The 26745-nt window shown below is 34.3% G+C and overlaps 1 protein-coding gene and 1 pseudogene across 7 annotated transcripts; both read right to left on the reverse strand.

Annotated features, from left to right (window-relative positions):
• LOC113325385 lies at positions 1–1203 on the reverse strand (annotated as a pseudogene).
• A 215-nt stretch (positions 1204–1418) lies between these two features.
• On the reverse strand, positions 1419–5113 carry LOC113322945 (type I inositol polyphosphate 5-phosphatase 10-like). 7 transcript variants are annotated; one of them, XM_026571150.1, is made up of 10 exons: positions 5032–5113; positions 4538–4643; positions 4069–4136; positions 3908–3954; positions 3181–3766; positions 2848–3041; positions 2640–2748; positions 2311–2459; positions 1981–2205; positions 1419–1709 (listed from the first exon to the last, which is right to left on the reverse strand). In XM_026571150.1, exons 4-10 carry the CDS (start codon positions 3937–3939, stop codon positions 1631–1633), a joined length of 1374 nt encoding a protein of 457 aa, XP_026426935.1. In that variant the 5' UTR covers positions 3940–3954; positions 4069–4136; positions 4538–4643; positions 5032–5113; the 3' UTR covers positions 1419–1630. The 7 variants fall into 7 exon arrangements, with proteins under 7 accessions (XP_026426935.1, XP_026426931.1, XP_026426929.1 ...); XM_026571146.1 differs by having other exon boundaries at positions 1419–1706; positions 3850–3954; XM_026571144.1 differs by having other exon boundaries at positions 3850–3954.
• Between the last annotated feature and the right edge of the window lie 21632 nt (positions 5114–26745).

The raw sequence follows: 26745 nt of genomic DNA on the forward strand, positions 1-26745 counted from the left end.
TGCAATGAACAAAAGGATAAGCATTTAGAGGGTGATAATAGGTTTATTAAAATCAGATATTTCAGTAGGATCAGATTCTGGGACTGAATTCATTGTCATATTCCCAATCCTGAAAAGACTTCCTGTCGCAAGAATCGCTTGAGGATTCACATCATGCAATGCTCTAGCATATAGGCTCCTAGGTGCTGCCAGTGCAGCTTCTTTCAGTTCTTTCGACTCGACCGGGCCCATTAAACAATGGCCCAAAATCCTCAAAGCAGGTTGAAGAAGTTCCCATGGTAAAGGAATTCTGCCTTCTTTCTTCTCGTATTTCTCTTCTTTATTTTCTATCAACCCAACAATTTCGTCACTAGAAGAAGTACCGGAACCAGCATCACCATTACCACCACCATCTTGGCCTAAATATTTCTCTTTAACATTTTCTTCAGTAATATATTCACTACTGATTCCATCATTTTCATAACCAGCCCAAATCACACAAAACTCACAAAATTCAATCTTAGAAGGAATGGGCATCAATGATACTCTACTATGATATAATTCTAATGCAACACCAATAATCCTAGCTCTTTTAGTCGATCTAACCGTTCCATGCGGTTCTAAACTCGGTGACAAAATCGCTAAGTTCAGCTCCGTCGAGTTATTTTTACCCGTCGCTCTAGTTTCATGATAAATACTTGAATGTGATAAATCCGGAACATTTACTGTTATCGGCTGGCCACCACGAAAGGTCGTCTCATGAGTATATAAAGCTAATAAAAATAGCTTCGAACCCCGCCAGGGACTTTCGTAGACCGGCTCGAGAAAGGTAAAGCCCTGCTATAATAGGTAAAAATCTTAGTACTACAGTTTGCAGATTTGGATCAGAAGATTGAAATGTATCGTAAAGCCAACGGCAAAGATTGTTATCACCGGCACCCGAATCAGGTTGCTTGAGATGAGAAGATATTGTTTCAGCAAGGTGAGAGTCATGGAGCAAAGAAAAAGCTGGAGTGTCTGAGTTAGTGAGAGATGAAGGAAGAGGATCGATGATGAGAGCGAGTGATTCAATTACTGATTTTGCTTTCTCATTTGAATTTGAATCTGTTTTTGAGAATTCGATTATAGAACTGTCTCTCGTGTGGTGGTGGACGGACATTTTTTAGGTTTTTTCTTGGAAACGAATGAGAGAAAAAAAAAGAAGAGGATATGGGATGATTTAGTTTTGTTTAGGAGCGAATGGAGGAGAAAGAATAGTAATCGTGTTTGAACGTAACTGATGGGACTAGATTCGGAGACGGGCGATGTGGCCAAGTGTGGTTGTTATCCAGTGAGTTTGGCTGTCGAAATGTTGATTCTATTTTAGGAGGAAGTGTATCCACGTGGATGAATTATTTGTTGACACAGAACAATGCCAGGAGTGGAGCTGACCAGATCATTAGTAAAATATTTCCGCATCCAGAGAAATGATGCATACTTTTATGCAACCATGTATCGAGTACAAAATATAGTATGCAAATTGTTTTTGCATCCAGGAAAAAACTGATGTACGGTGTTCTTGCAACCTTTAAAAAAGGTGCACTTTTTCTTTTTACATTCACGCATTGATATGCTTCCAGAAACAAACAAGGTCCGCGACTCCGCGCAGTGTTTAGGCATCCTGAAAATGGTGAACAATGTTCTTGCGCCTTGGAAATTTTGATGCCCAGTGTGCATGCATCCAGGTGCTGCTACATTAGTTTGGAAGATCAAATAAGGGACATCTCGATATTTTGATTAGTTATCAAGTTGCAGCATACTTTGTATGAGATACTCCATTTGTTTCCTTTTGTTCCAAAAGTTTAAATATCTAAAAACATAGTGTATATAAGCAAAAGAATATTTTGATGCAAAATATATCAAGTAAAATTTATCGATCAAAAAGAATATTAAGTAAAATTCGCCAGTGTTCAGCTCGAGGTAGTAGACCATTCGATACATGGATATGTTAAATAGACTTACATCTCATTCAACTCAACAAGTCTATTGCTGCAAGTGCGAGATTCAGCTTCTTCAACTTTGGGACGAGAATTATGAAATAATGTGCTGCTTGATGCTCTTCCATCGAGAACCACAACCTCTGTCATAAATACTGCACATACAGGTCGGTGATCAGAAAACTTTGATTCCCCTCGCACATAGGATAGTTGTTCTATTCCGTTTCCATTCCAAAGTATTCGATCACACCTGCATTGTACATCATGACAGCTTATTAGGCAGTGCCCTGAAAAAGTATTGGTATTTGGTCATAAAAAGAAGCATATTTTGATCCAAACATGTATGTGTATATACCATGCAGGAGTTCTCCTCTTCTCTTTCGATTTTACAGATTCTCCAGAATAAGCATCTGAATCTATTGAGTATTTATATGTGGGCGCGAAATAAATTTTTCCTTCTTCCCATCCCTTGAATACTCGTCCTGCATCTCTTTCAATTCTAAGCTATCAAAAAACAAAAAATAGAAAATGAAAGAAGAATTATGAGTAAAAAGATGAATGTTATGACAGAAATAATATACTGCATGGAAGAAGATTAGAAACCTATCTGTAAAGGATTTTGAGCTATTTACATGAAATCTGTTTTCCTTGGGTCATACAATTACACTGAATCTTACCAGTTACCTGATCTTTTTGCAGTAGTGCTTCCCAGTCATACTCCTGTAGAAGTTTTCTTGTTTCCGTGTAACTCAATGCAATCCGGTAATTCAAGTCGCCCAACCATATGATACGACTGACACACAAAATCCAGAATACTCTTAGGACATGCAATGGACAAAAATGTAAGATTATCAAGGGTCCTTGCAATATATTGATAGATAAAAATACATACTCATGGTCAAGAATCTTTTCTGGAATCCTACAACCAGCCTTTTTGCAAATCTTTGGAAATTGGGTAGACTTTAAGATTTCTATAACATCAGAATTTCTTCTGATCTCATCTCCTTCTTTCTCTCCAGAAGCTAAGTGACTTCCTATAAAACAGAAGCTTGTCTGATGCAAAGTCATGCTAACAGATATGCATCCCTGCACCATGAGAACAGTACTTACGGTCAAAAAATAGAAAAACTGACATAGTTTGCTTGCGAAATGCATCCTGCTAAATACAGTACATCTGAATAGTAATGTAAAAGTGGTTTATTAAAATATCTGGGTAATTATTTACCTTATTTCCAAGATAACCCAATATCCCACGCCCAATACAAGAAACTCTGAGGTGACCAATGTGTTGGACAAGCTCTTTCCTCACCCATATGGTAACAAAAATTCCAACCATTTGCTTGCACACAATCAGGCTATACTTTGGTTGGTTGCTAGAAGGAGGAGATGAAATTGTTGTCATCCTAACGCTACGCGTACCGTCTTCATCGTCTTCTGACGAAGAGTTCTGTTCAAAAAGATAGTTCTCTTGATACGTAAACTGCCTGTCCAATTCCACTGCGCAGTTACAAGTCTTTAGCCGTCTCTTTTTCTCGGTCCTGAAATTCTTACTTACTCTTCTGAGAGAAGGCTTATAAAAGAATGGAAAACCGCTGCTATATTGTTTTGTGTGTCTGGAACCAACGGACTTTCTGTCGAAAGTATGGGGATAGGAAGAACCCGGTGCAGATGAGGTGCTTGTGCGGTCAGAGTTGTCAGCTAATTGAGGCTCGTTTAGGCTATTGTTGATTAGGGATAACCATTTTGCTGCAGGCTGATTGTCTTCTATAACAAGAACATTTCCTGCATTCAATGGTACTATTTCCTGAAAACTGAAAATCCCCAAAGATAACCAAATTCAGAAGTGAACAACATACTCTATGAGAACCAAACCAATCTAGAAACAGAATTATACCCTAAAACATAAATGTCAGATTTATCTTCAACGTTCAGAATTTTATCAAGATCCAGACCAGTATGAGGAGCTTTTCCTCCGACGTTCCATGTTGCTACAAAAATTCTACAAAACAAATTTAAGAAACACAAGAAAACATAAGTTAAAAGTATGACAAAATTTGCGAAAGATGAAAGAAGAAGTATTAGAACAAAGTAAGAAAAAAAATTAGTAGAATACCGGAAGAATTCAATGCTTAAAGACATATGGGACAGTGGAATCGCTGAACGTTAGACCGCCAAGCTTTCCTGCATTCGCCAAATATGATTAAACACTAATGATTCGATAACTAATAGAGGAAACAAGAACCAACAATCTAAAGATTTGAGAGGTGACTGACAAAGTAATTAAACATTCGAGCTCCATAAGCAGGTTTATCTATGTGCCAAAAAATTAATATACTATCATAATCAGGAATGTTTTGTGTACCTAGGAAACTATTTTCATGTCTAAACTTATAATCCACTACCATGCAACATGAAACATGGATAGTTATGGTTGTCACATAATGCTCCCTATATTTACTTGAGGAAGTTCATCGAATAAGAAGAATGATTAAGATTATATAGGCCTAAAGAGGCAAATGATCAAAAAGTTGAAAGGCTTTATATATTAACTATAAGTACCATGGAAGAGAAATTTTACTTACCAGAAATGTTAAAGCGAATCGAGACGTCCTTCTGATGGTGTTCCTCCTACCTCGAAGTGATTTTAGAAATGAAACAAGTATAACTTGCAGTAGAGACAACAATGACCTATATATGAAATACAAGACAGATAATGTTTAGCTACATTTTCATTAGAAAGAACAAGAACATGATCCCTTTGATCTTATTCCATCAGGAAAAAACGGTAAAAGCATAGAATATATGTTGTGGAAAAAGAAAGATAACGCTTCTTCTCAAGAATTGGAATAAAACAAGTAATGGCTAAAATTCCCATCAATCCCTTTTCTCAATGCCCTGACTTAAAAACAAAATTCTGCATAAAATTTGAACAATTGGTCCGAACTAAAAACCTCAATTATCTAAACAGTGTAAAACTTAAAACCCATAATTTGCTACAGAAAAAGAAAGATTTCTCGAAACGCATTCAAAATAATTGAAGATCAGGAAAAGAATGATTGCATAAATCAATTATCACCTTTTTCTTTCTTCTCATCAATAATCAATCAGTCCAGTAGAAGAGGAATTATCAATTTTATTGGTATGGAGATAATCAAAATATTACGTGGAAGGCTTAACTAATAATGATTTGGCGTATAAAAGAGTCAACGAACTGAAACTTTGAAGACCTTTTCATTGAGCATTACCTTTTTTGAACTCTTTAAAAGTTTTTGAAAAGTTTGTTTTTCATTTTCTAATATTTATGATCCAAGTTGGTGTTTTAAATTCTGTTCGAGGCCTGTAATGAACAGGCATAAGACTTGGTATTCAAGAGAAACCTCACTTGGAGCCGTAGTGGTGGTGCTGAAATTATAGGTAATCTGAGAGACGGATACGTGGTACAATTTTTGTTTTTTAAAGATACAATCAGCTGGCCTAAAGCCCAAAAACAAAACAAAAACTGAAGACTAAAGGGAGATCCATTCTTTGGGTCTTTCCCACCGTGAAATCTATTTTCAGAAAAGTTCAGCGCGCATCCATTTTCTGGGGTAAAATTTTTCCCACACCTAGCATTTCTAAAATTGTTTCTTCGCTTATTCTTCCTCGTTTTTCTTTTATTCTTCTTTTCCTAAATTGATTCGGAGATGAAGAAACTGTTTAGAAGCAGAAATCGAAATAGATCTACATCAACAATCGATCTTAAAAGATAAATTCTCCTCTTGTTTCTTCATTCTACACATACAATTTTTAGATCTGGTTATTTTTAAACAAAGTTTTGGAAAGAGTTTACAAAACTCATGAATTGATTTCCTCTTCAACGCAAGTTTTAAAACGAGTTTTGGATGCAGATTTGATTTCAGTGAATCGTATTTCACAAACCCATTGGATAAAGTTTGAAAACATTAGATGTCAAAGTTTCGACACTGATTAGGGGATTTCTTCCCACAAACAAAATCTGATGGTTTCACTCTTCGTATGGCAGATATTATCAAAAGTTCTGACTTAATTGATTGCTTGCAGCGAAGAAACAAGACAACTTCGTCAAGAAATCTTTGCAGTCGATAGATGAAAGCTTGGAATAGATTACCAAAATCTGCCAAAGTAAAAGAAGAAACCAATTAGGCCAGGGCGAAGTGACAGCTCCAACCCATCATGTGAAGCAATAACAGCTTCAAGCGAAGAGTTCTCAATTCAGCGAAGTCTCATCATCAATGAACAACCAGTATACAACCAAGTTCAGCAAATCATCTCGTCAACCAACCATTCCAGCGAAGACAAAAGAAGATCAGAGAACACCCATCTTACTTCAGGGATAATTGACGAAGTAAATTTAATCGAAGTTGAATTCGCCCGAACATCATCAGTAACATCACCAAAGTTACTTCGTAGCAGACATTTCGTGAAAGGAAGGAGATTCAACATAAAGTTTACATAGTGAACAAAGAAATACTTCGTGAAAGAAGAAATTTAGGCGAAAAGATACTTCGTAAACTGTAGTATGAGTAGTACTTGTTTGTTGAATTTGGTATTAAATTTGCAGGGACTGTAAATGGTTGCCACACACTTTTAAGGATGACTGCTTACAAACTATTAAAGAGTAGGGATGAGTGGTTTGATGAAGGAAATAATATCTACATTATGCAGATACTTATTTCTTAGTATTGAAACCAACAAAAACAAGGTTGCATAACTTGTTATGCAACTACAATAATATCTACATAACATGGTATGCAGTCATGAAAGTGGATGCATAACCTGTTATGCATCCGAAAATATGACTGCATAATGCATTATGCATCGAGAAAATTGTTGCATAATCTTTTATGCATCGAGAAAATGAATGCATAACCTGATATGCATCATTTAAATATGGTTGCATAACGCATTATGCATCAATTTTTTCTGTACGAACTAAAATCAACCAAAACAATGGCTACATAACTTGTTATAGATGCATAAATTTGTTATGCAGATACATAACTTGTTTTATGCAGTCAAAAAAATGGTTGCATAATGTGTTATGTATCTTTTTTGGAGGCTGCATAATGAATATGCAGTCAGTTTTCGAAAATTTTCCCTAAAACGATGATCACCTCCGATTTTTTCGTGAAAAACAAAAATTTGATATTGTTGTTTTTACTCGTTGCGTAGCTCTCTTTAAAATATTTCCACGATATAAAATTTGTAAAATTCTAAGGCGCGGATTTTTAGATATGTTATATCCAAGTTGTGTTGCCAATTATACCCCTGAAAAATTAGGATGCATAACGAGTTATCCCTGAAAAAACAGTATGCATAACACGTAATGCGGATGCATAAACCGTCATGCAGACAGGTTTTAATAATTTCGGATAATTATGGGTGTCACAGAAATATTTATGGGTGTCACGGTATCCAAAATTATTTGTGGGCCTGACAATGAGAATATTATTTTTTTGGGTCTCCCCCTAATTTTCCCAAACAAAAACCAAACGAACAGGCTAAAGAGCCCAGGAACATAACAAAAAAAAACAAACAAAAAAAAAACAGAAATTAAATCAAGAGCGCCAACCTCATCCCTGGCGGGTAGTAAATTTTCCCAGATTTATCCTCAGCCAAAATTTCCTCAATCTCAGAGCAGTTCTGGCTCCTATCCCATCCGACAAACATCTGATGAGAATGTTTACTTGCTAATCTTGACTGTCTTAAAATTTTTCTCCAAATTTGCATCATATTCCAAGGTGGCTTTGTATTTTCACTTTTCAACAACAAATAGACAATCATAGAATCCAAACAAATATGGATATCCTGAATCATAATTAAAACAACAAGCTTAAGTTCCAAGCTCAACTCCTTGTAGTTCATGAGCAGGCACTAAGATGGGACTGCTACCTCCAATAGCACAATCAATAACATCACCGTGTTTGTCTCTCAGGATATCCTCACTCTCTCCAGAAAGATCTTTCTTTGACCCATCGGTGTTAATCAGAATAATATCACCTTCTGGTCTAAGCGACCAGCAAGGAATGACTACCGTTTACGGAGAAACAACAATCGATATGCCAATTTTTCATAGATTTTATATGAGCACGGCTGTCAGAAATAGAGCTAGGATGAGAACCCAGTTTCAACTAAATAATATGGACAGGTAACTTACAGAGTGGAACAATTTTTAGCAGAAAATATTATGTTATTTCTTTCTCTCCATGACTGATAAACAAATCCAGGTAACACAAGCTTCGTAGTAGAACTAATGAAACTTCAGCCAGCAAAGTGCTCGGTGCACCAATTTACCTCCTCCTTCCAACTGTCATAAAAGTTCAACCATGTCCGATCTTAATAAGTAAGTCATGCCAAATGATAAAAGCAAATTGGCAGTCATGGAATAGATGAGCTTCAGTTTGAATACCACCAACACAAAGAACAAAATTTGGATTTTCCAAAATACCCCAAAGTTTCATATTCTAGTCTCTAGTCTGCCATGAAGAGTCACCCAAGAAATGAAAGATTGCCTAGTGTTAGAGCATTGCTCGGTTGAATCGGTCAAGCATTGGTATGTCAAGGTTGGTTGTCATATTTTAGTTCCAGAATTCAAGGTCGCTTGATTAGATTATTAGAGTCAACTTTGTTAGGTTACACTAGGAAGTCTAGAAATGTTGAAACATGCAAGTATTAATTTGAATACCTGTAGAATCCGAAGACGTATCGACATCAACGAACACATTATCCTTCTGATCGAGGTTAGTAATACAAGATTTGACTTGTTTCCATTTATGACTATGTTACTTTCAAATCGTTTTAGATTGAAAACATAACATGCGAAGTTATATATATGAAACTCTAGTATTAGAGACTTAATCATTTTGTTTTGATCAAAGTGTCAAGGAAGAATATACAAGTTGTATCACAACTTTGGTATATTGAATTACGAAATATAGCGCTTGTCTTTTGAACTTCGTAATTGCGACATACACACTATCTTTGTAACTTGTTACTAGATTGTGTAATGAACTTAACATGTATTAATTTTTATACCTAGAAAACTATGTTTAACTACATGAGTTTAAGGAAGTAGATTTGTGAAACTTGTTTCACAGTTGAAAGGAATCAATTGAACTGGTCTGATGCCTATTGGGGATCTATAACAAGACCGATCTCTATATGTTAAGGATCTATAGCAGGACCGATCCCTATTAGGGATCTCTAGCGGGACCAATCCCCATAATAAAGTTATATTTCCGGTTTCACGTATTCTCTAGAGTTTGTGTGATTTTCGGAATATGAGTTTGTTATTTAGTAAAGTTCAAGATGTCGACATAGGGAGTAATTTGAACACGTCTATAATCTTATCATTTTATTGTTCAAAGATATTCCTTGATACTCAAGGTGAGATCCCAAACCAAAATGTTTGAGAATCTTTTTTTGAGATTTTTGAATTTATATGTTTTATATTTCCAGCAAGTAAAACATATCTCTGGAAGATATGTTAGTAAAATATACTTGTATGCTATCTAATATTGAGTTGTCATCCATGAGGGATTTCAGTATAACTTGTATATTAGTTGGAATTAGACAAAACCGAATATTGATGCTTATTGCATATCTTGAAAATATTTTTAATTATGGAAATTCCTTAGTGTCCAATCTACCTTGTTCTATGAATAGTGAAGTTTGTTCTTCTTACAAACTTATCCTGGCACAGGCAATTTATTTTGTAATCAATGTGGTAGTCGACTAATAAGATTACTTGTAATATTATCTTGGAGAGGAGAGCAACCTAATTAGGCGAAATCTCTTACGTCTCCTAGTTTAAAGACTTCTGTGGGATCCAGAAGTCTCTAGATGGTACAGTTTGTGGGAACCTAGAATTTTTATTATTATTTTAGTTTTTGATTACTGATTTGATTGACTAACGATGGTTAGATATTGATTGCGCCTAGTTTCTTGAGAACCTTGTCTTCTGACATAAGGTCACTCAAACTAGATCAAGTTTTGACGGCGGTTCAAATCTGTTTTTAGATCTGATGATAGACTTGTGGTCATTTATTCCGTTCTGTGTGTGCTCGATCATAAGTGGAATCAAGTTTATTTGTGCAGGTACATTGAAGACAAGAAGATTTCTTATTGGTTTCCTATCTTTATGATTTACTTCGCGCACATACTTGATCGAATAGGATCCGACTTAGCTATCTTTTGATAGACATCTTATTTTTAGTTGTATTAGATCAACAAAATACTACTTGGTGATATTCTTTAGTATCTGAATCTGATAGATTGTATACCTCGCTCTAGTGATCTTGATAATCTAGATTTTGGTAGATCTAACTAAACAAATGAGTTAATTAAAATAGAAGAGCCTTTGTTTGACTCAACACAAATCTCTGATTTACTTCTTGAGATTGAGAGAGCAGGTGAGACAACTTTAGATAATGGACTAATCTTAGGATTCACGTGCATTGGCCATGTAAAGACCCTCGAGCTCGTCAACGCTATTAGACCAGTCAAGTGACGAATTAGTCGACAATAACTCGATTAGTTAAACACGAACGTTAATTAATAGAAATTAATCTAACAACAATTTAGTTACGAAACTAGTACCGGTGTATAGATCTCGGAAAGTTATGCAGAATGGACTGCTCGAACGTGTCAATCGGATACCGTACGAAGAAGATATCATCAGAATTATGAGAAGGGCAGAATAGTCATTTTTTGGATTAGTCGGCATGGTCTCCCCATATCATTTTATAGAGTACCTTTATCATTTGTCTTTGGCCTTATAATATCAAATCGAGCAGATAACTTATTCAACCTTCTTCTTTCTTTCTTTCTCGTTCTTCTTTCTTCTTCTTCACCCTCTCTTTTTATGTTCTTCACCGTTCGTGTTTCTATGAGAGGCTTTGACGATTCTGAGATCGGAAACTTAGGGAAAACATCAGGGAATGATTCATGGTGTTGATGTTGAAGTTGGTTTAGCTTTGAATGAAGAAGAAACGATGGATTGATGAGAAACAGAAAGTTAGGGTTTTCATTTGGGTTTAAGATATGGAGGAATTATTAATTAAAGGGGGATTTGATTAGTTGGTGATGCAGAACGAAAGGGGTTGGTGTTTAATCAAAGTTCTGAAGTTGATTCGGTGATGAATCGATGAGCTAGGGTTTTTTCAAGATGAACTGGAATTTCGATTGGAGATGAATAACAAGAATTAAGGTGTGGATTTGTTGATCGATGAACATGGTGAAGTTATTTGGTTGTTCATGGGGATGTTCATGAAGAATTGAAGAGTTAGGGTTTCAAGAGAGGAATTCATAGGAAGAACTAGATGATGAAATTAAGAGTTTAAATGAAATATTTAAAGATGGGTTAGTTAGGAATTGGGTTTAGGCCGAAGAATTGTTTGAGATCGACAGTTAATGTTCTGGAAATTGTGATTGAAGCTGATAAAGGATTAGGGTTTGATTCTCGGTTTAACAAAGTGATGAAGATGATGTTGGTGTTGATTCAGAACTCAGAGATTTTCGAAAGAGGTGGAATTAAATGGTGATGTTGTAGTCTATTGAAGTATTAGTTGTTTGATGTGAAGTCAGAGGTGTTGCTGGTGCTGAGATAGAATTGCAGATGATGTAGTTTGGTTATAGATGGGAGTAGACTTGGTGTTGGAGGATTTGAACTACAGGGTGTTGATGGTGTTTCTAATATTTCAAGTGGAGTGTTAACAGGTATTATTCAGGGGATAGATGGTGGTGTTGCAGTTCATGGGTTTGAGCTGCTGGTGACAATTCAATGGATGTTGTTACTGGGGTAAGTTCTTAATTGTTGAAATTTGAATTTGAGTATTGAATTGTATTGAGGATGATATGTTTTTTTAGATTGAAGTGGAATTGGATCTTATGGATTTATGTTTCACTTTAACTGTGAGTTGAGAATCACATACTAGGATTCCTAAGTTGGAAACTATATATGAATATAAAGTTAGGTGAGGTGATGACATGGTAATGGGATTGTCAGTGATTGAAGAAGTTTGCTGGGAGTTGGATGAATGAACTAGGCAGATGTATGAATTGTACAGATGAAATGGCAAGGAGGATGAATCTGAGTTGTCATTGAACTGAACTACAGATGTTGTAATTGAGTTGGTAGTGTTTTGTGGAGTTGGATGTGCAGAGTGTCTTGAGATTGGGAGTTTTAGATGAATGAATTGGGTAATTGGTTGTTGTTGATCTCAGTGGAGCTGTGATTGTAATTTTTGGTGGTGTTTATGAATGTAATAAATGTTACAGGAATGGATAATCTTCAGCAGATACATTTTTGGTGTTGTGCATGAGTAATGGGAAGAGTCGGAGAAGCAAGGAAATGTTTATTTCAGTAAGTGTTAGAGATGGTGGTGGTTGCAGCTGAGAACTATTGTTTGAGTTGATTCAATAGTAGTGAATTTTACATGTATTGTTATCTCAAGATATGTGTATTCTGGAATGGGAGTTCTAATGAGTTTGTTGTGAGTGTAGAAGTATGGATGTCGAAAGGTGAAAGCTTGCTGCTACTGCAATTGCAGGTAGACATAGTCTTTGCTTGTAAATAGAATTTGAAGTTTGTTTACTTTATTTGAATTTATGTTGAAATATAAAATTAGTAGATGAAGGTATAAGAAGTAGACTTGGAGCGATCTGTAACAGGATGTGTTTAGTTAAGCTTGTCTGACTGGATTGATTCAGTCTGACTTAAATTGTGTTTATGTCTGACTCAGTCCTTCTGACTGAGTTGAGTTAACCTGTTTGACCCCGATTTGACTCAGTGTATCCTAACTGTTGACTAAACTTTAACTATATGACCAGGACATGGACTTGACTATGGACGTTGACTGTTAGTTGACACCATTGATCGTTAGTGAAACCGTTAGTTGACTCAGAATGGACTAGACGTTAGTTAATGGGCTTGTTCCATAGACATGGGCTTTGGCTTAATGCCAATTTCATATTATGATGAAATGGACCCTTATGTTCTGATTTAGCGCTTGGTTTCTTCTACAAAGTTGTAGATACTTATAAGACCTATCTAATGGACTATAGAACCAACCTAATTAAATTAGTAACCTTAGATATGCTAAAGATAGATAAATAAAAGATGTAGAACCTTAAATGGACCTAGAATCATTAGAAAGACTTGTATGATTATTGTGTGAGCCTTTTTGGCTAGATTCTTAGACTCTTGTGTGATTAACAGTTGGTCTATATTAATAACGATCGATTCAAAGGATGAACCAGTGGATCGTGGATCTCGAGGTAGGCGTGGCTTGTCATCAAAAGAGGTGGGAATACATTTGACTCTTTGGTAACCATTATTGTTTTCCTTTAGAAAAGTTTATGTTTAACAAATTCATGCATTATCTTCTTGCGTCTTCCTTTCATTGTTTTATTTTGAATTCCGAAAGTATTGTTTTTTCTTTTAATCTTTCCATGCTTTGGAAATGACCTGTAATGTGTTGTGGTAAATATGAATTTTTATGGGAAATAAGAATTTCCACGTGTGGTATATAGGATACGCTCATTCACATTTATACCTAGAGCTTTTATGATATATTGGTCGACAGTTTGCGAGTTCGGAATTGTTGACATCCATATTTACGATTAGGTGTGGATTTGCGAGATCGGAATTGCACAACCATACTATACATTGTTTTGAAGAAGGAGTTTGTCCATATACATGTTTGTTTACTTTTGTGAGGATATGCTCTTTCGCATTTACACCTACATGAATTCAGCCTTTATGCTTATATCGGTGGACAGTTTGCGAGTTCGGAATTGTCGACATCCATATTTACGATTAGGTGTGGATTTGCGAGTTCGGAATTGCACAACCATAGTATACATTGTTTGAAGAAAGAGCTTGTCCATCTTCGTGTTTGTTTGTGTATCTCAGTGACTTGGTCACTATTTAATGTCTGGGAAGAACATTATTGTTTTTCGTAATCTTGTTTATGATTACTTAGAAGTTAAATGTTAATTATTCCCACTTTCAGTTTTCAGAGACAGATCAGAGTTGCGCAGCGAAAGCCACAAGTGTTGACTCCGTTAATTAGTTAACTTCTGCTATGTTTATTATGTTGTTTATTGTATCTGTAAACCAATTGACTATTGTATATGTATCATTTGAGAGAAGTTCATGTATATATATTTTGAGCGGGGTTAGTTTTGGGATAAATTTTGTAGCAGATTTCTTAATTGAATGTTTAAGTATTTGAATTAGATTCGTAGTGCCTCTTTATTTAGTTAATCTCTTGGATTAGTCAGCTGCTAGCTTAGGGGGCGCTACAGTGTTGGTATCAGAGCTCACTATTAGATCTTATATGGGTGACAATAGGAATAGCCAGTGCCAGTTAGTGAACTAGATTAGTTTAGAACTGGGTTGGGTTGTGAGATAAATATTAATCACTAAAAACTATCTACAAAGAAAATAATTATTTAATTGATTGATTTGTTTGTTTGTAATGAAGTAAAAAAAAAATTGTAGGGTACACCAATAACTTTAGCTAATAGGGATTTGTGAATAATTAATCTAAAAAGTATGAACACGTAGACAATCTAATACTATAAAAATAGTGAGATTAGTATTGTTGATAGATCTTGAAAGTCACATAGAAGCTTATTTCATACCTTGACTTATACGTAGGGTCAACAAATCATAATTACATAAATGTTAATAATATTTTGGGACTTAATTAGCTTTGTAAGAGTAGTTACAATAATAGTTCGACCATCAGTATTAATAATAAAATATTATAATAGTAATTATAGATGATAATAAAAGTAATGATAATTTTAATAAAGTAATGTTAGCATTTCTCGATTAATTACATATTGAACTTAAGTAAACCAAAATTTCATTAAATATATATAACGATAAAAATAATAATCATGATTAAATAGTTATGGGAAATTATTAACACGTATCTACGTACGGTTAAATTTTGTAAATGAAATTAATTACAAATTAGAAAAATACGTTTGCGTTTAAACTAGATAGTTAATATAATAATTATTAGACGTTAGACTTAAGAAAGAGAGGACATAATATATAAAATTAAAAGACTTGACTAGTTATCAATTTTGTAACGAAATTATTTTTAATCTAACAAATGACCCAGTAAATATTAAGGATGAAACAATTAGACACAAAGCAAAAATAATAGTATTCAGATGCTTAGTGTAATACTAAAATTAAAACAAAATAAATTAATATATTGATAGGATTCTTCTTCGTAAATAGATACAATCATCTTTTGAAATGGAAAATTAGTATGACGAACTTAAACTGTTAGAATTTAAATTAGTATTATATTGAGCATAACTTAAATAAAATATGATTAACAATATATAACGATAAATTAATGGTTAGGATTAAATAGCAATGGAAAACTATTAGTGTTTATGTACAATTAAGTTTTTCTAAATTAACTAATAACAAATTAGAATTATGTGTTTTGCGTTCAAACCAGATGGATAACAGAAGGCTTATTAGGTAGGATTAACATCGTGAGGTCATATGATGCATACAATAAAGACTAAACTTGTTAACGATCTTATACCCGGATTTTCTTTAGTCCAATAAATGATCATTGAATCACTAAATTATACACATGAAGTGATAATTATAATACTTGAATGTTTAGTACAAAATTAGATTTAAAGGAAATAAATTTATCTAAATATACTTATTATGTAAAAATTATTAAGACGTATTGCATTTTTACGCAGACTTAAGTTTAAATCATATTAAAACCATATTTAACAAGACATATTATATGGATTCAATATGAATTATCAATCTTTATGTGAATCCAGAGTTATATTTAGAAGATTAAAGTTTAGTATACCAACTGGACTATTAACTTAAGAATAATGAATATGATATAATTAGGACAATAACTTTTGATAAAATAAGCAAATGATAATACTATATAATACTAATTATTATAAAATTTAGAGTTATTGCAAATATCATTTGGATAATAATTATAGGATAGTAATAGCAAAATGTAATTTTTATTAAGAGTACAACTTAAGGATTATTTAGCAATAAATAAAATTTAGGAAATGAAGTTAGATCAAAACGAATCTAGTATTAATATTAACATTAAACCTGACATGACATTATGATTAATTACGATTAACTTTTATCGGCTTAAGAAATAAGAAATAAATGTAATAACAATGATAAAATATTAATATCAAACGACTATGGAAAATTATTAGCAGTTATTTACTTATATCAAGTCACGTAATGAAATAAACAAATAGATACGTTGAAATTAATATGAAGTAAATTTTTTAAGTCAAATCAGTTACAATAGAATTTAGAAATTAGTTAGTGATAATAAGTTAGTACTTAGTTAATCCCCAGTGCTGAATAGTGAAGGTTGTGTGTTTCTCTGTTCGTAGGAAGGCATTGTTAGGACTGGCCAACCTTGACAGGGCAACTGCATTCAGAGATGACCAATCATAGAAGTTTAGTATAAATCTTTAAGAAACCGATGGATATAATTTCACTTAGAAATATTCGTAGGATTCTTCCTTAAAGTGATAGACAAATATCTTATAAAATAGAAATTAGTTAAGAAACTTAAACTTCCCTATTTGATAGAATTTAAATCAGTGTAGTTGAACCTAGAGCCACAAATTTTAGTTGTAGAAAGCCATATAGGTTTGCGTTTTGTTTCTTGTTGTTTGCGCTTAGACAAGAGATAGGATTGTTCTATAAGGTGGGGAGTTTTTTTGAAGATCGGAAGGATGTTTGATTTTCGTGGACGAAAATGTATAAGGTGGGGAGAATGTAAAGACCCTCGAGCTCGTCAACGCTATTAGACCAATCAAGTGACGAATTAGTCGATAATAACTCGATTAGTTAAACACGAACGTTAATTAATAGGAATTAATCTAACAACGATTTAGTTAGGAAACTAGTACCAGTGTATCGATCTCGGAAACTTATGCGGAATGGACTGCTCGAACGTGTCAATTGGATACCGTACAAAGAAGATATCATCGGAATTATGAGAAGGGCGGAATAGTCATTTTTCGGATTAGTCGGCATGGTCTCCTCATATCATTTTGTAGAGTACCTTTATCATTTGTCTTTGGCCTTATCATATCCAGTCGAGCAGATAACTCATTCAGCCTTCTTCTTTCTTTCTTTCTTTCTCGTTCTTCTTTCTTCTTCTTCACCCTCTCTTTCTATGTTCTTCACCGTTCGTGTTTCTATGAGAGGCTTTGACGATTCTGAGATCGGAAACTTAGGGAAAACATCAGGGAATGATTCATGGTGTTGATGTTGAAGTTGGTTTAGCTTTGAATGAAGAAGAAACGATGGATTGATGAGAAACAGAAAGTTAGGGTTTTCATTTGGGTTTAAGATATGGAGGAATTGATTAATTAAAGGGGGATTTGATTAGTTGGTGATGCAGAACGAAAGGGGTTGGTGTTTAATCGAAGTTCTGAAGTTGATTTGGTGATGAATCGATGAGCTAGGGTTTTTTCAAGATGAACTGGAATTTCGATTGGAGATGAATAACAAGAATTAAGGTGTGGATTTGTTGATCGATGAACATGGTGAAGTTATTTGGTTGTTCATGGGGATGTTCATGAAGAATTGAAGAGTTAGGGTTTCAAGAGAGGAATTCATAGGAAGAACTAGATGATGAAATTAAGAGTTTAAATGAAATATTTAAAGATGGGTTAGTTAGGAATTGGGTTTAGGCCGAAGAATTGTTTGAGATCGACAGTTAATGTTCTGGAAATTGTGATTGAAGCTGATAAAGGATTAGGGTTTGATTCTCGGTTTAACAAAGTGATGAAGATGATGTTGGTGTTGATTCAGAACTCAGAGATTTTCGAAAGAGGTGGAATTAAATGGTGATGTTGTAGTCTATTGAAATATTAGTTGTTTGATGTGAAGTCAGAGGTGTTGCTGGTGCTGAGATAGAATTGCAGATGATGTAGTTTGGTTATAGATGCGAGTAGACTTGGTGTTGGAGGATTTGAACTACAGGGTGTTGATGGTGTTTCTAATATTTCAAGTGGAGTGTTAACATGTATTATTCAGGGGATAGATGGTGGTGTTGCAGTTCATGGGTTTGAGCTGCTAGTGACAATTCAATGGATGTTGTTACTGGGGTAAGTTCTTAATTGTTGAAATTTGAATTTGAGTATTGAATTGTATTGAGGATGATATGTTTGTTTAGATTGAAGTGAAATTGGATCTTATGGATTTATGTTTCACTTTAACTGTGAGCTGAGAATCACATACTAGGATTCCTGAGTTGGAAACTATATATGAATATAAAGTTAGGTAAGGTGATGACATGGTAATGGGATTGTCAGTGATTGAAGAAGTTTGCTAGGAGTTGGATGAATGAACTAGGCAGATGTATGAATTGTACAGATGAAATGGCAAGGAGGATGAATCTGAGTTGTCATTGAACTGAACTACAGATGTTGTAATTGAGTTGGTAGTGTTTTGTGGAGTTGGATGTGCAGAGTGTCTTGAGATTGGGAGTTTTAGATGAATGAATTGGGTAATTGGTTGTTGTTGATCTCAGTGGAGCCGTGATTGTAATTTGTGGTGGTGTTTATGAATGTAATAAATGTTGCAGGAATGGATGAATCTTCAGCAGATACATTTTTGGTGTTGTGCATGAGTAATGGGAAGAGTCGGAGAAGCAAGGAAATGTTTATTTCAGTAAGTGTTAGAGATGGTGGTGGTTGCAGCTGAGAACTGTTGTTTGAGTTGATTCAATAGTAGTGAATTTTACATGTATTGTTATCTCAAGATAGATGTATTATGGAATGGGAGTTCTAATGAATTTGTTGTGAGTGTAGAAGTATGGATGTAGAAAGGTGAAAGCTTGCTGCTACTGCAATTGCAGGTAAACATAGTCTTTGCTTGTAAATAGAATTTGAAGTTTGTTTACTTTATTTCAATTGATGTTGAAATATAAAATTAGTAGATGAAGGTATAAGAAATAGACTTGGAGCGATCTGTAACAGGATGTGTTTAGTTAAGCTTGTCTGACTGGATTGATTCAGTCTGACTTAAATTGTGTTTATGTCTGACTCAGTCCTTCTGACTAAGTTGAGTTAACCTGTTTGACCCCGATTTGACTCAGTGTATCTTAACTGTTGACTAAAATTTAACTATTTGACCAGGACATGGACTTGACTATGGACGTTGACTGTTAGTTGACACCATTGATCGTTAGTGAAACCGTTAGTTGACTCAGAATGGACTGGACGTTAGTTAATGGGCTTGTTCCATAGACATGGGCTTTAGCTTAATGCCAGTTTCCTATTATGATGAAATGGACCCTTATGTTCTGATTTAGCGCTTGGTTTCTTCTACAAAGTTGTAGATACTTATAAGACCTATCCAATGGACTATAGAACCAACCTAATTAAATTAGTAAACCTTAGATATGCTAAAGATAGATAAATAAAAGATGTAGAACCTTAAATGGACCTAGAATCATTAGAAAGACTTGTATGATTCTTGTGTGAGCCTTTTTGGCTAGATTCTTAGACTCTTGTGTGATTAACAGTTGGTCTATATTAACAACGGTCGATTCAAAGGATGAACCAGTGGATCGTGGATCTCGAGGTAGGCGTGGCTTGTCATCAAAAGAGGTGGGAATACATTTGACTCTTTGGTAACCATTTTTGTTTTCCTTTACAAAAGTTTATGTTTAACAAATTCATGCATTATCTGCTTGCGTCTTCCTTTCATTGTTTTATTTTGAATTCCGAAAGTATTGTTTTTTCTTTTAATCTTTCCATGGTTTGGAAATGACCTGTAATGTGTTGTGGTCAATATGAATTGTTATGGGAAATAAGAATTTCCACGTGTGGTATATAGGATACGCTCCTTCACATTTATACCTAGAGCTTTTATGATATATTGGTCGACAGTTTGCGAGTTCGGAATTGTTGACATCCATATTTACGATTAGGTGTGGATTTGCGAGTTCGGAATTGCACAACCATACTACACATTGTTTTGAAGAAGTAGTTTGTCCATATACATGTTTGTTTACTTATGTGAGGATATGCTCTTTCGCATTTATACCTACATGAATTCAGCGTTTATGCTTATATCGGTAGACAGTTTGCGAGTTCGGAATTGTCGACATCCATATTTACGATTAGGTGTGGATTTGCGAGTTCGGAATTGCACAACCATAGTATACATTGTTTGAAGAAAGAGCTTGTCCATCTTCGTGTTTGTTTGTGTATCTCACTGAGTTGGTCACTATTTAATGTCTGGGAAGAATATTATTGTTTTTATTAATCTTGTTTATGATTACTTAGAAGTTAAATGTTAATTATTCCCACTTTCAGTTTTCAGAGACAGATCAGAGTTGTGCAGCGAAAGCCACAAGTGTTGACTCCGTTAATTAGTTAACTTCTGCTATGTTTATTATGTTGTTTATTGTATCTGTAAACCAATTGACTATTGTATATGTATCATTTGAGAGAAGTTCATGTATATATATTTTTAGCGGGGTTAGTTTTGGGATAAATTTTGTAGCAGATTTCTTAATTGAATGTTTAAGTATTTGAATTAGATTCGTAGTGCCTCTTTATTTAGCTAATCTCTTGGATTAGTCAGCTGTTAGCTTAGGGGGCGCTACAGGACAGATTAGTTGTAGGTGCAGGGATACTGAGGAAACTGGGTGATTAGATATAGTTTACTTGGTCTCAACTATATGAAGTTGGTAGTGGTATTTGAATAGCGGCTTAATTTCGAGAGTATTCAAAACTGGACTAGATTCCAGGTTTTTTTTTGCATTTGCGGTTTCCTCATTAACAAAATCTTGTTGTGTGCTTTTACTTTATGTTTTGTATTATAAATATTATTTTAGTTATAATAAAGTAATTGCACTTGTACGTTAATCCAAACACTTGGGTTTGATCCCTATAGTTAGGTTCGGTTCCGGACTTAATATATATACCAAGTGTATACCTTGTGATTGTTGTCTTCTTTACAGTCTCTGTATATATTAGATCACGCAAGGTATCTGTCATATAGGTTGATATCAAAAAGATTATGGTGTACTTGGTACCCTCGTCATTTCAATTGGTATCAGAGAAAGCACACACGAAAATATATAGGAATTTGGTGCAATCCAAGCTATACGACATGATCAAAGTAAGATTAAGTGAAAGTGAATAAAAGACTCAATTAAGTATCATAAGAGATTATTAAACGACTATCTAAATCATAGGTTTCAAACAATCATAATGGTACTGATGAGCACGAAAGTGCGACACGTTTTCACCCATAATTACATTAGCTAGGCCTCATTTTATGGCTAATAAACTTGTTTTAAGTCTTTTGAAGGGAATATGCTCTTGTAGATAATGTTGCTCGAAAAGTTGTTAAAAGCACTCCGGAGGGCATTTGTTATTCGGACTCTCACTGTTCGTTAAGGGGAACTCAATTACTAAGGGCACCTTCTTTACTAATCAGCACCTATTGCTATTCACACTCCAGCACTCAGGATAAGGGAAAACCTTCTTCTTCGTTTGAATATTCAATTTTGGCAGGAAAAATGGTGGCAGAATTAGGGTTTGGTTTTTGGAGGAGTTAGAGTGAGACTTAATGGCTGGAATTGAATGGGTATCTTCCTTTTGGTTAAACAGACTTGGTAAGGTCTTTGAGCTTGATCGAATTTGGCTTCAGTGATCGATTTGAAGCAAAAAATAAAAAAATACTTTTGGCGGGAAAATGTTTTAAACCTGTGAAGATTTCTGAAAATTGATTGAAGAGTTATTATCGAGATTTTGTCGTATATTTGGATTAATACAACCCTGTTACGGTTAAACAGGGATAACAAGTTGTTTAAACTCGAAGAATCAGGAGGTTACGTGGAGTTGGAAGAAAAACAGGTTAATGCACATGCCCGTGAGATATTTTTGGAGTATGGCTGCATTTTTGGGAAGATATTATTGCATATTTCATGGGATTTGAACAAATATTATATGCTCACTATGTACACGCGTCTTTTACGTGTTTTGAAGAAGCAAACTCGGTTATTTTCGGTAGTTATCCAAAACAGGGAAAGGAATATATTATCGGGTGTAATTGATTTGATTCTATGAGTTATAATAGGAAGTTAGGATTGAAGAGAGGATATTCTCTTAGGATTTTTCTGTCGGATGGAAGTTTTGAGGATAAATCAAACAACTCAGAATCGCGTGAGAATAAAAAAAATATTCCCGAGTTTAATGTCATTACCGAGGAGATTATGAGCATTTATTTCGAGATATTTCTTGACTGTTGGGTATATAAGTGATTCCTAGGAATCAGAGAGGGGATATCGAGAGTTGGGGGGAAGAACAGAGGGTTGTAGAGAAGATTTCTCTCCTGCTGCAGAGAAGAAGAAGAATAAGAACATTTGACGCCTACTGACTGTCGCAGAGAACTGTCGTTTATTAACAGTACTCGCAACAGTCAGTTTGGCACACTTGTTTTGAATTTGCAATAGTTTTTTGTAACGGTGACCTCTGTAACGCAATTACAGCGTTGCAGATTCATTGTACTATTAGTTTTCTTCAATAAAAACACCATTTGAGCTATGAATTATATGTTTTAGTGTGTTTTCATCATGAGAAGCTAAACCCCAACACTGGGTCGACGGAGGAAGCCGAACTTCATACATGGGTGAATTTATTTTATTCTTTTTATGACTTTTGCATTTATTTTAAATTGATTTATGATTTGAATTAATTAGTTATCATTTTATTTGATGGGTCATGCTTGCTTAAATGTTTGATGTCCCATGCTTACGATTTATAACTAATATTTTGAGAATCTACCTTGGCAAAAATAAGAGTCCTTGTTTTCATTTATTGAGCTATAATTGTAGAGAATAAATAATTGAGCCTGATGATATGAATTCGGTGGAATCCTAGACCCAGTAACTCTCCCTTTATTATTAAACCTTTAAATTTAATCTTAACAAGTCTTAGAGTTCGAATCTTTATCACTACAACGACAATCAAAAAACTTGATCAGATACTTCCTCATCCTAATAAAGTTCGGAATGTTCTTCTGATATTATATTGAATGAGTCCAAAGGATCTCATGATGAGTTGAAACTAAGTCATGTAGTACTGTGTAATGACTCAAACAGAAAAACTTCTAGGGATGATGTAATGTAATTCATGAGGATATATCAACATGTAAGCTGAAAGTGAAACAGGCCTATGAGCAATTTTTTAATTGCCACAATCACCTAAGTATATCTCTTGAAAGGGAAAAGAAACTTCGGGGTGATTTATAAACAAAGACTTCTGAATGTGAAAGGCTTTGTCAAGATCTTTAAATGCTGAGGGAAAATTATTCTCAACAAATACAAAGTGGTGTAAATGATTTTTGTTAAAGGGAGAGCAAAAAGTGATGCGAAGATAGCGAGAATCGTTGTCAACTTCTTAACTCGATTGATTCTGATACTGAGTCAGGTTTATTTTATTTCGGACTAGATATGGCCATTTCCCCTTGATACCAAAACATAATTCTTTTTTTTTATTTAAGTCTTATTATGGTCATCAGATGTTTTTTCATCGTCGACCATAGTTCGTGTATGCGAGTTAACTGCGGTTGAAACTCGAATCTTTATATTTATAAATTCAAGTTCGTAAACTGGTAAAACAGGTCGTGAACTTTAAGAATTAACTTGACTACGCCTTATAGCTTGCAATTTTATTTGAAAATTTCATTATGATTTTAAGTCATACAACATGTCACAGTTTATATAATGGTAGATGATATGAGTAAATTGGACTGCAATTGGCCCAAAATGACCGAAGTTCAGCTTTAGTGAGCATAAAAAGTAGGGAAATAAAACTTGTTGTATGTAGTTTTGTTACATAGGAAACGGGACGAAATAAACATGTTTTTGGTTGTCATTTGAAATAATTAAATCATTAGTAGGGTAACAAAATGAAAAATCTATTAATTAAAGAGGGTGGAAAACAACAAACATAAAAGATTGATTTTCTAAGGGATGTCCTACTACTGATTTGTACTAGATGGAGGGGGCATTAATTTAATTAGCAAGTACTATAAGAATCTATAGTTAATTAGTTACTCTGATTTGCATGCGACTTTGGAGCTGCTATAATCTCTGTTATTGATCCAGAGAGCTTTAACACAATAACATGAAAATTTGAGTTATATCCGTATATATTAGACTTTTTTTTCCTGAAGCGACTCATATTAGACTTTTTTCTCTAATTGCCTGCTGATAAAACTTCAGTGATTTTCTACCATTTGGACACTGGAAATGTTTGTCGTGGTCAAAGTTGACTGACTTAACATTCTAAAGGGAAACACTCTTTTATATGTTTCGGGTAGCAATAATGCCAGGGCCGGCCTTGTGAATAAATATGATAGTCAGTTTTCACATACTTGTGATGAAGTTTCTATTGACGTCGTCTTCAGTCTTTAATCTTCAAGGTCGATTGATGAATTTGGATACTCATGCTCTAATCCCAATCCGAGATTGACTTTAGTATACTATAAATCAAAACATAGTTTTGATCAACTAATATTCACAACAAGCTTGACTTATAAAAACTTGTGAGTTTGACCGAGCGATGCTCTAACATTACCGGTGGAAGGTCGGGTCATTACACTAAAACTTAAAAAAAAAATACACATTATATTACAAAATCTAATAAGTTACTTAGTATTGGTGTTGCTTATAACACTTATATGGTAGATGATTTAAGTAAAAAATATTCGTCTACTTGTATTTATGTTTCGTTATACTTCATATATAATTCATCTCATAACTCATGTGAAGCATAAACTCATGATTTTATTTTATTAATCAACTTACAAATAATAATAGATCAAAAATGAGGTATTACGGTTTCTGTTTTGAAAGACTTAAGATCATCTTCGTTCATTATATGTTAGAGCATTGCTCGGTCGAACTCGCAAGTTTAGCTATCTCAAGTCAATGTTAGATGCACAAAACTATATTTTTATTTTTGGTATACTAAAGTCAAGTCTCGGAATATGATTTGAATATGGTAGTTGAGTAGCAAACATCACTGAATAACCCTCGAAGATTGAAGATTGAGTATCAAACGAAGACATTTGACGCAAGGTTTTTAAATTGTGAATCGAATCGTAAATAGTTTTTTGAAATTTGTGAATCAAATCGTATGTTAAATCGTGAATCGAAGATTCATGGTCGATTATTAAATAATAAATGTATGCCTAAAAATATCATTTAATCATACAAAATATTCACGGGGTTTGATTTTTGACGTATAAATATAAAATATAGCGAGTTTAACACCAACAACCAAGTTAGAACAATGGCTTAGCGGTACTTGTGTTTTCCTAGTTTTGATATTTGGTTTCTATATATATTTTAATAAAGTTCATTAAATATCAACTAAATTGAGGTGGAACGGTGGTTAGAGGCGCAAGGCGTGACGCAGGACATCATGGGTTTGAAACCTGACTCTCATTTTTGAAAAAATTAGTTTCTACTTTAGAATTGAGTCAAGAAGCGTAGTCAAACAAGGTTGACTACCGATTCTTGGACAAAACGATTTATTGATACGATTTGAAGCGATTATGTTCAAAATGAAGCGAATCGTGCGATTCGAATCGTGAATCGCACGATTTTAAAAATCATGATTTGAAGAACTTCATTGACAAAGAGGTATGTGAAGACTGAACCATCATATTTACTCATTGCATTTACACTCTATCTTATGAAACCATGTCGTACGATTTTAGTAGATGCAATTACAAAGAAGAAATTTTTAGTCAAGCTTGTCTTGATAAATCTCTCAAAATATTATTCAAACAATGGATGTTCATTGATTCTTAACAATCTAGGTTAAGAACAATTTAATGTTCATGAGCTATTTTTGTTTCAAGTTGATCATTTGGAAATTTCTCAAGCAATGATAATCATTATCTATGGCGATTGGGAATATGTTTCAAACTGTTTAAAGAGAGTTTTCAGAACTACCGAAATTCTGCACACATGGTAGGCACGCATACTCAGTACGCGTACCCTAGTGATCTGAGTTCCAGAATAGGGGTGCATACCCAGTACGCTTACCCTAAGGTTCTGAGTTCGTAAATGGAATGGAGGTACGCATACCTAGTACGCGTCCTCTAAGGGGCCTGAGTTCATGAATGGGTAAAGGTACACATACACGGTATGCGTACCCCAACAACATGAGTTCACGAATTGGTCTATAGGTTTCATACCCCGACACATATCTTTCCAGTATTGAACTAAGCAGATGCTCATAAACTATTTCACAAATATGTTTTGCATTTCTATAACTCTCATAAACACTTCCAAGACAACTTTGTTCACTGAATCACTTTGTGTTTGTGAATCATGTTTTAAGTCTTGAGTGTTAATAAACACGATTTATTGTTCTAAGGCATATTTTCCACGAAATATCATTGTACACGGTTTCAGTATCCTATACCATAGTGTATATATATTCTTATGTCTAATTTCGAGGCGAACTTTTCACATGCTTTCATAAATTCATAATAAGAATTTCATCTTGAAAAGACGAGGGTACCAAAATACACCGCAATCTTTTATTTATGAACCTATAAGTCCTTTACCAAGTGTGATCGTCTATGGACAGAGTCGAGATAATAAAAAAACTTCGGTACACTCGTCTATGGATACGAGATCAAGATGATACGACAACAAAGTGTTCACTTGATAAA

The sequence above is a fragment of the Papaver somniferum genome, chromosome 11 (assembly GCF_003573695.1).
Source record: "Papaver somniferum cultivar HN1 chromosome 11, ASM357369v1, whole genome shotgun sequence".
Classification (NCBI taxonomy): Eukaryota; Viridiplantae; Streptophyta; class Magnoliopsida; order Ranunculales; family Papaveraceae; genus Papaver; species Papaver somniferum.

What these genes read in the sequence shown, in the direction of transcription:
- LOC113322945 (XM_026571144.1), bottom strand. Translation starts at nt 4,094, where the DNA reads ATGTCTTTAAGCATTGAATTCTTCCG. An exon ending in CACTACTGCAAAAAGATCAG is followed by an intron (nt 2,460 to 2,639) that starts GTAACTGGTAAG and finishes GTTTTTTGATAG; the next exon opens with CTTAGAATTGAAAGAGATGC. An exon ending in AAGAGGAGAACTCCTGCATG is followed by an intron (nt 2,206 to 2,310) that starts GTATATACACAT and finishes TGTACAATGCAG; the next exon opens with GTGTGATCGAATACTTTGGA.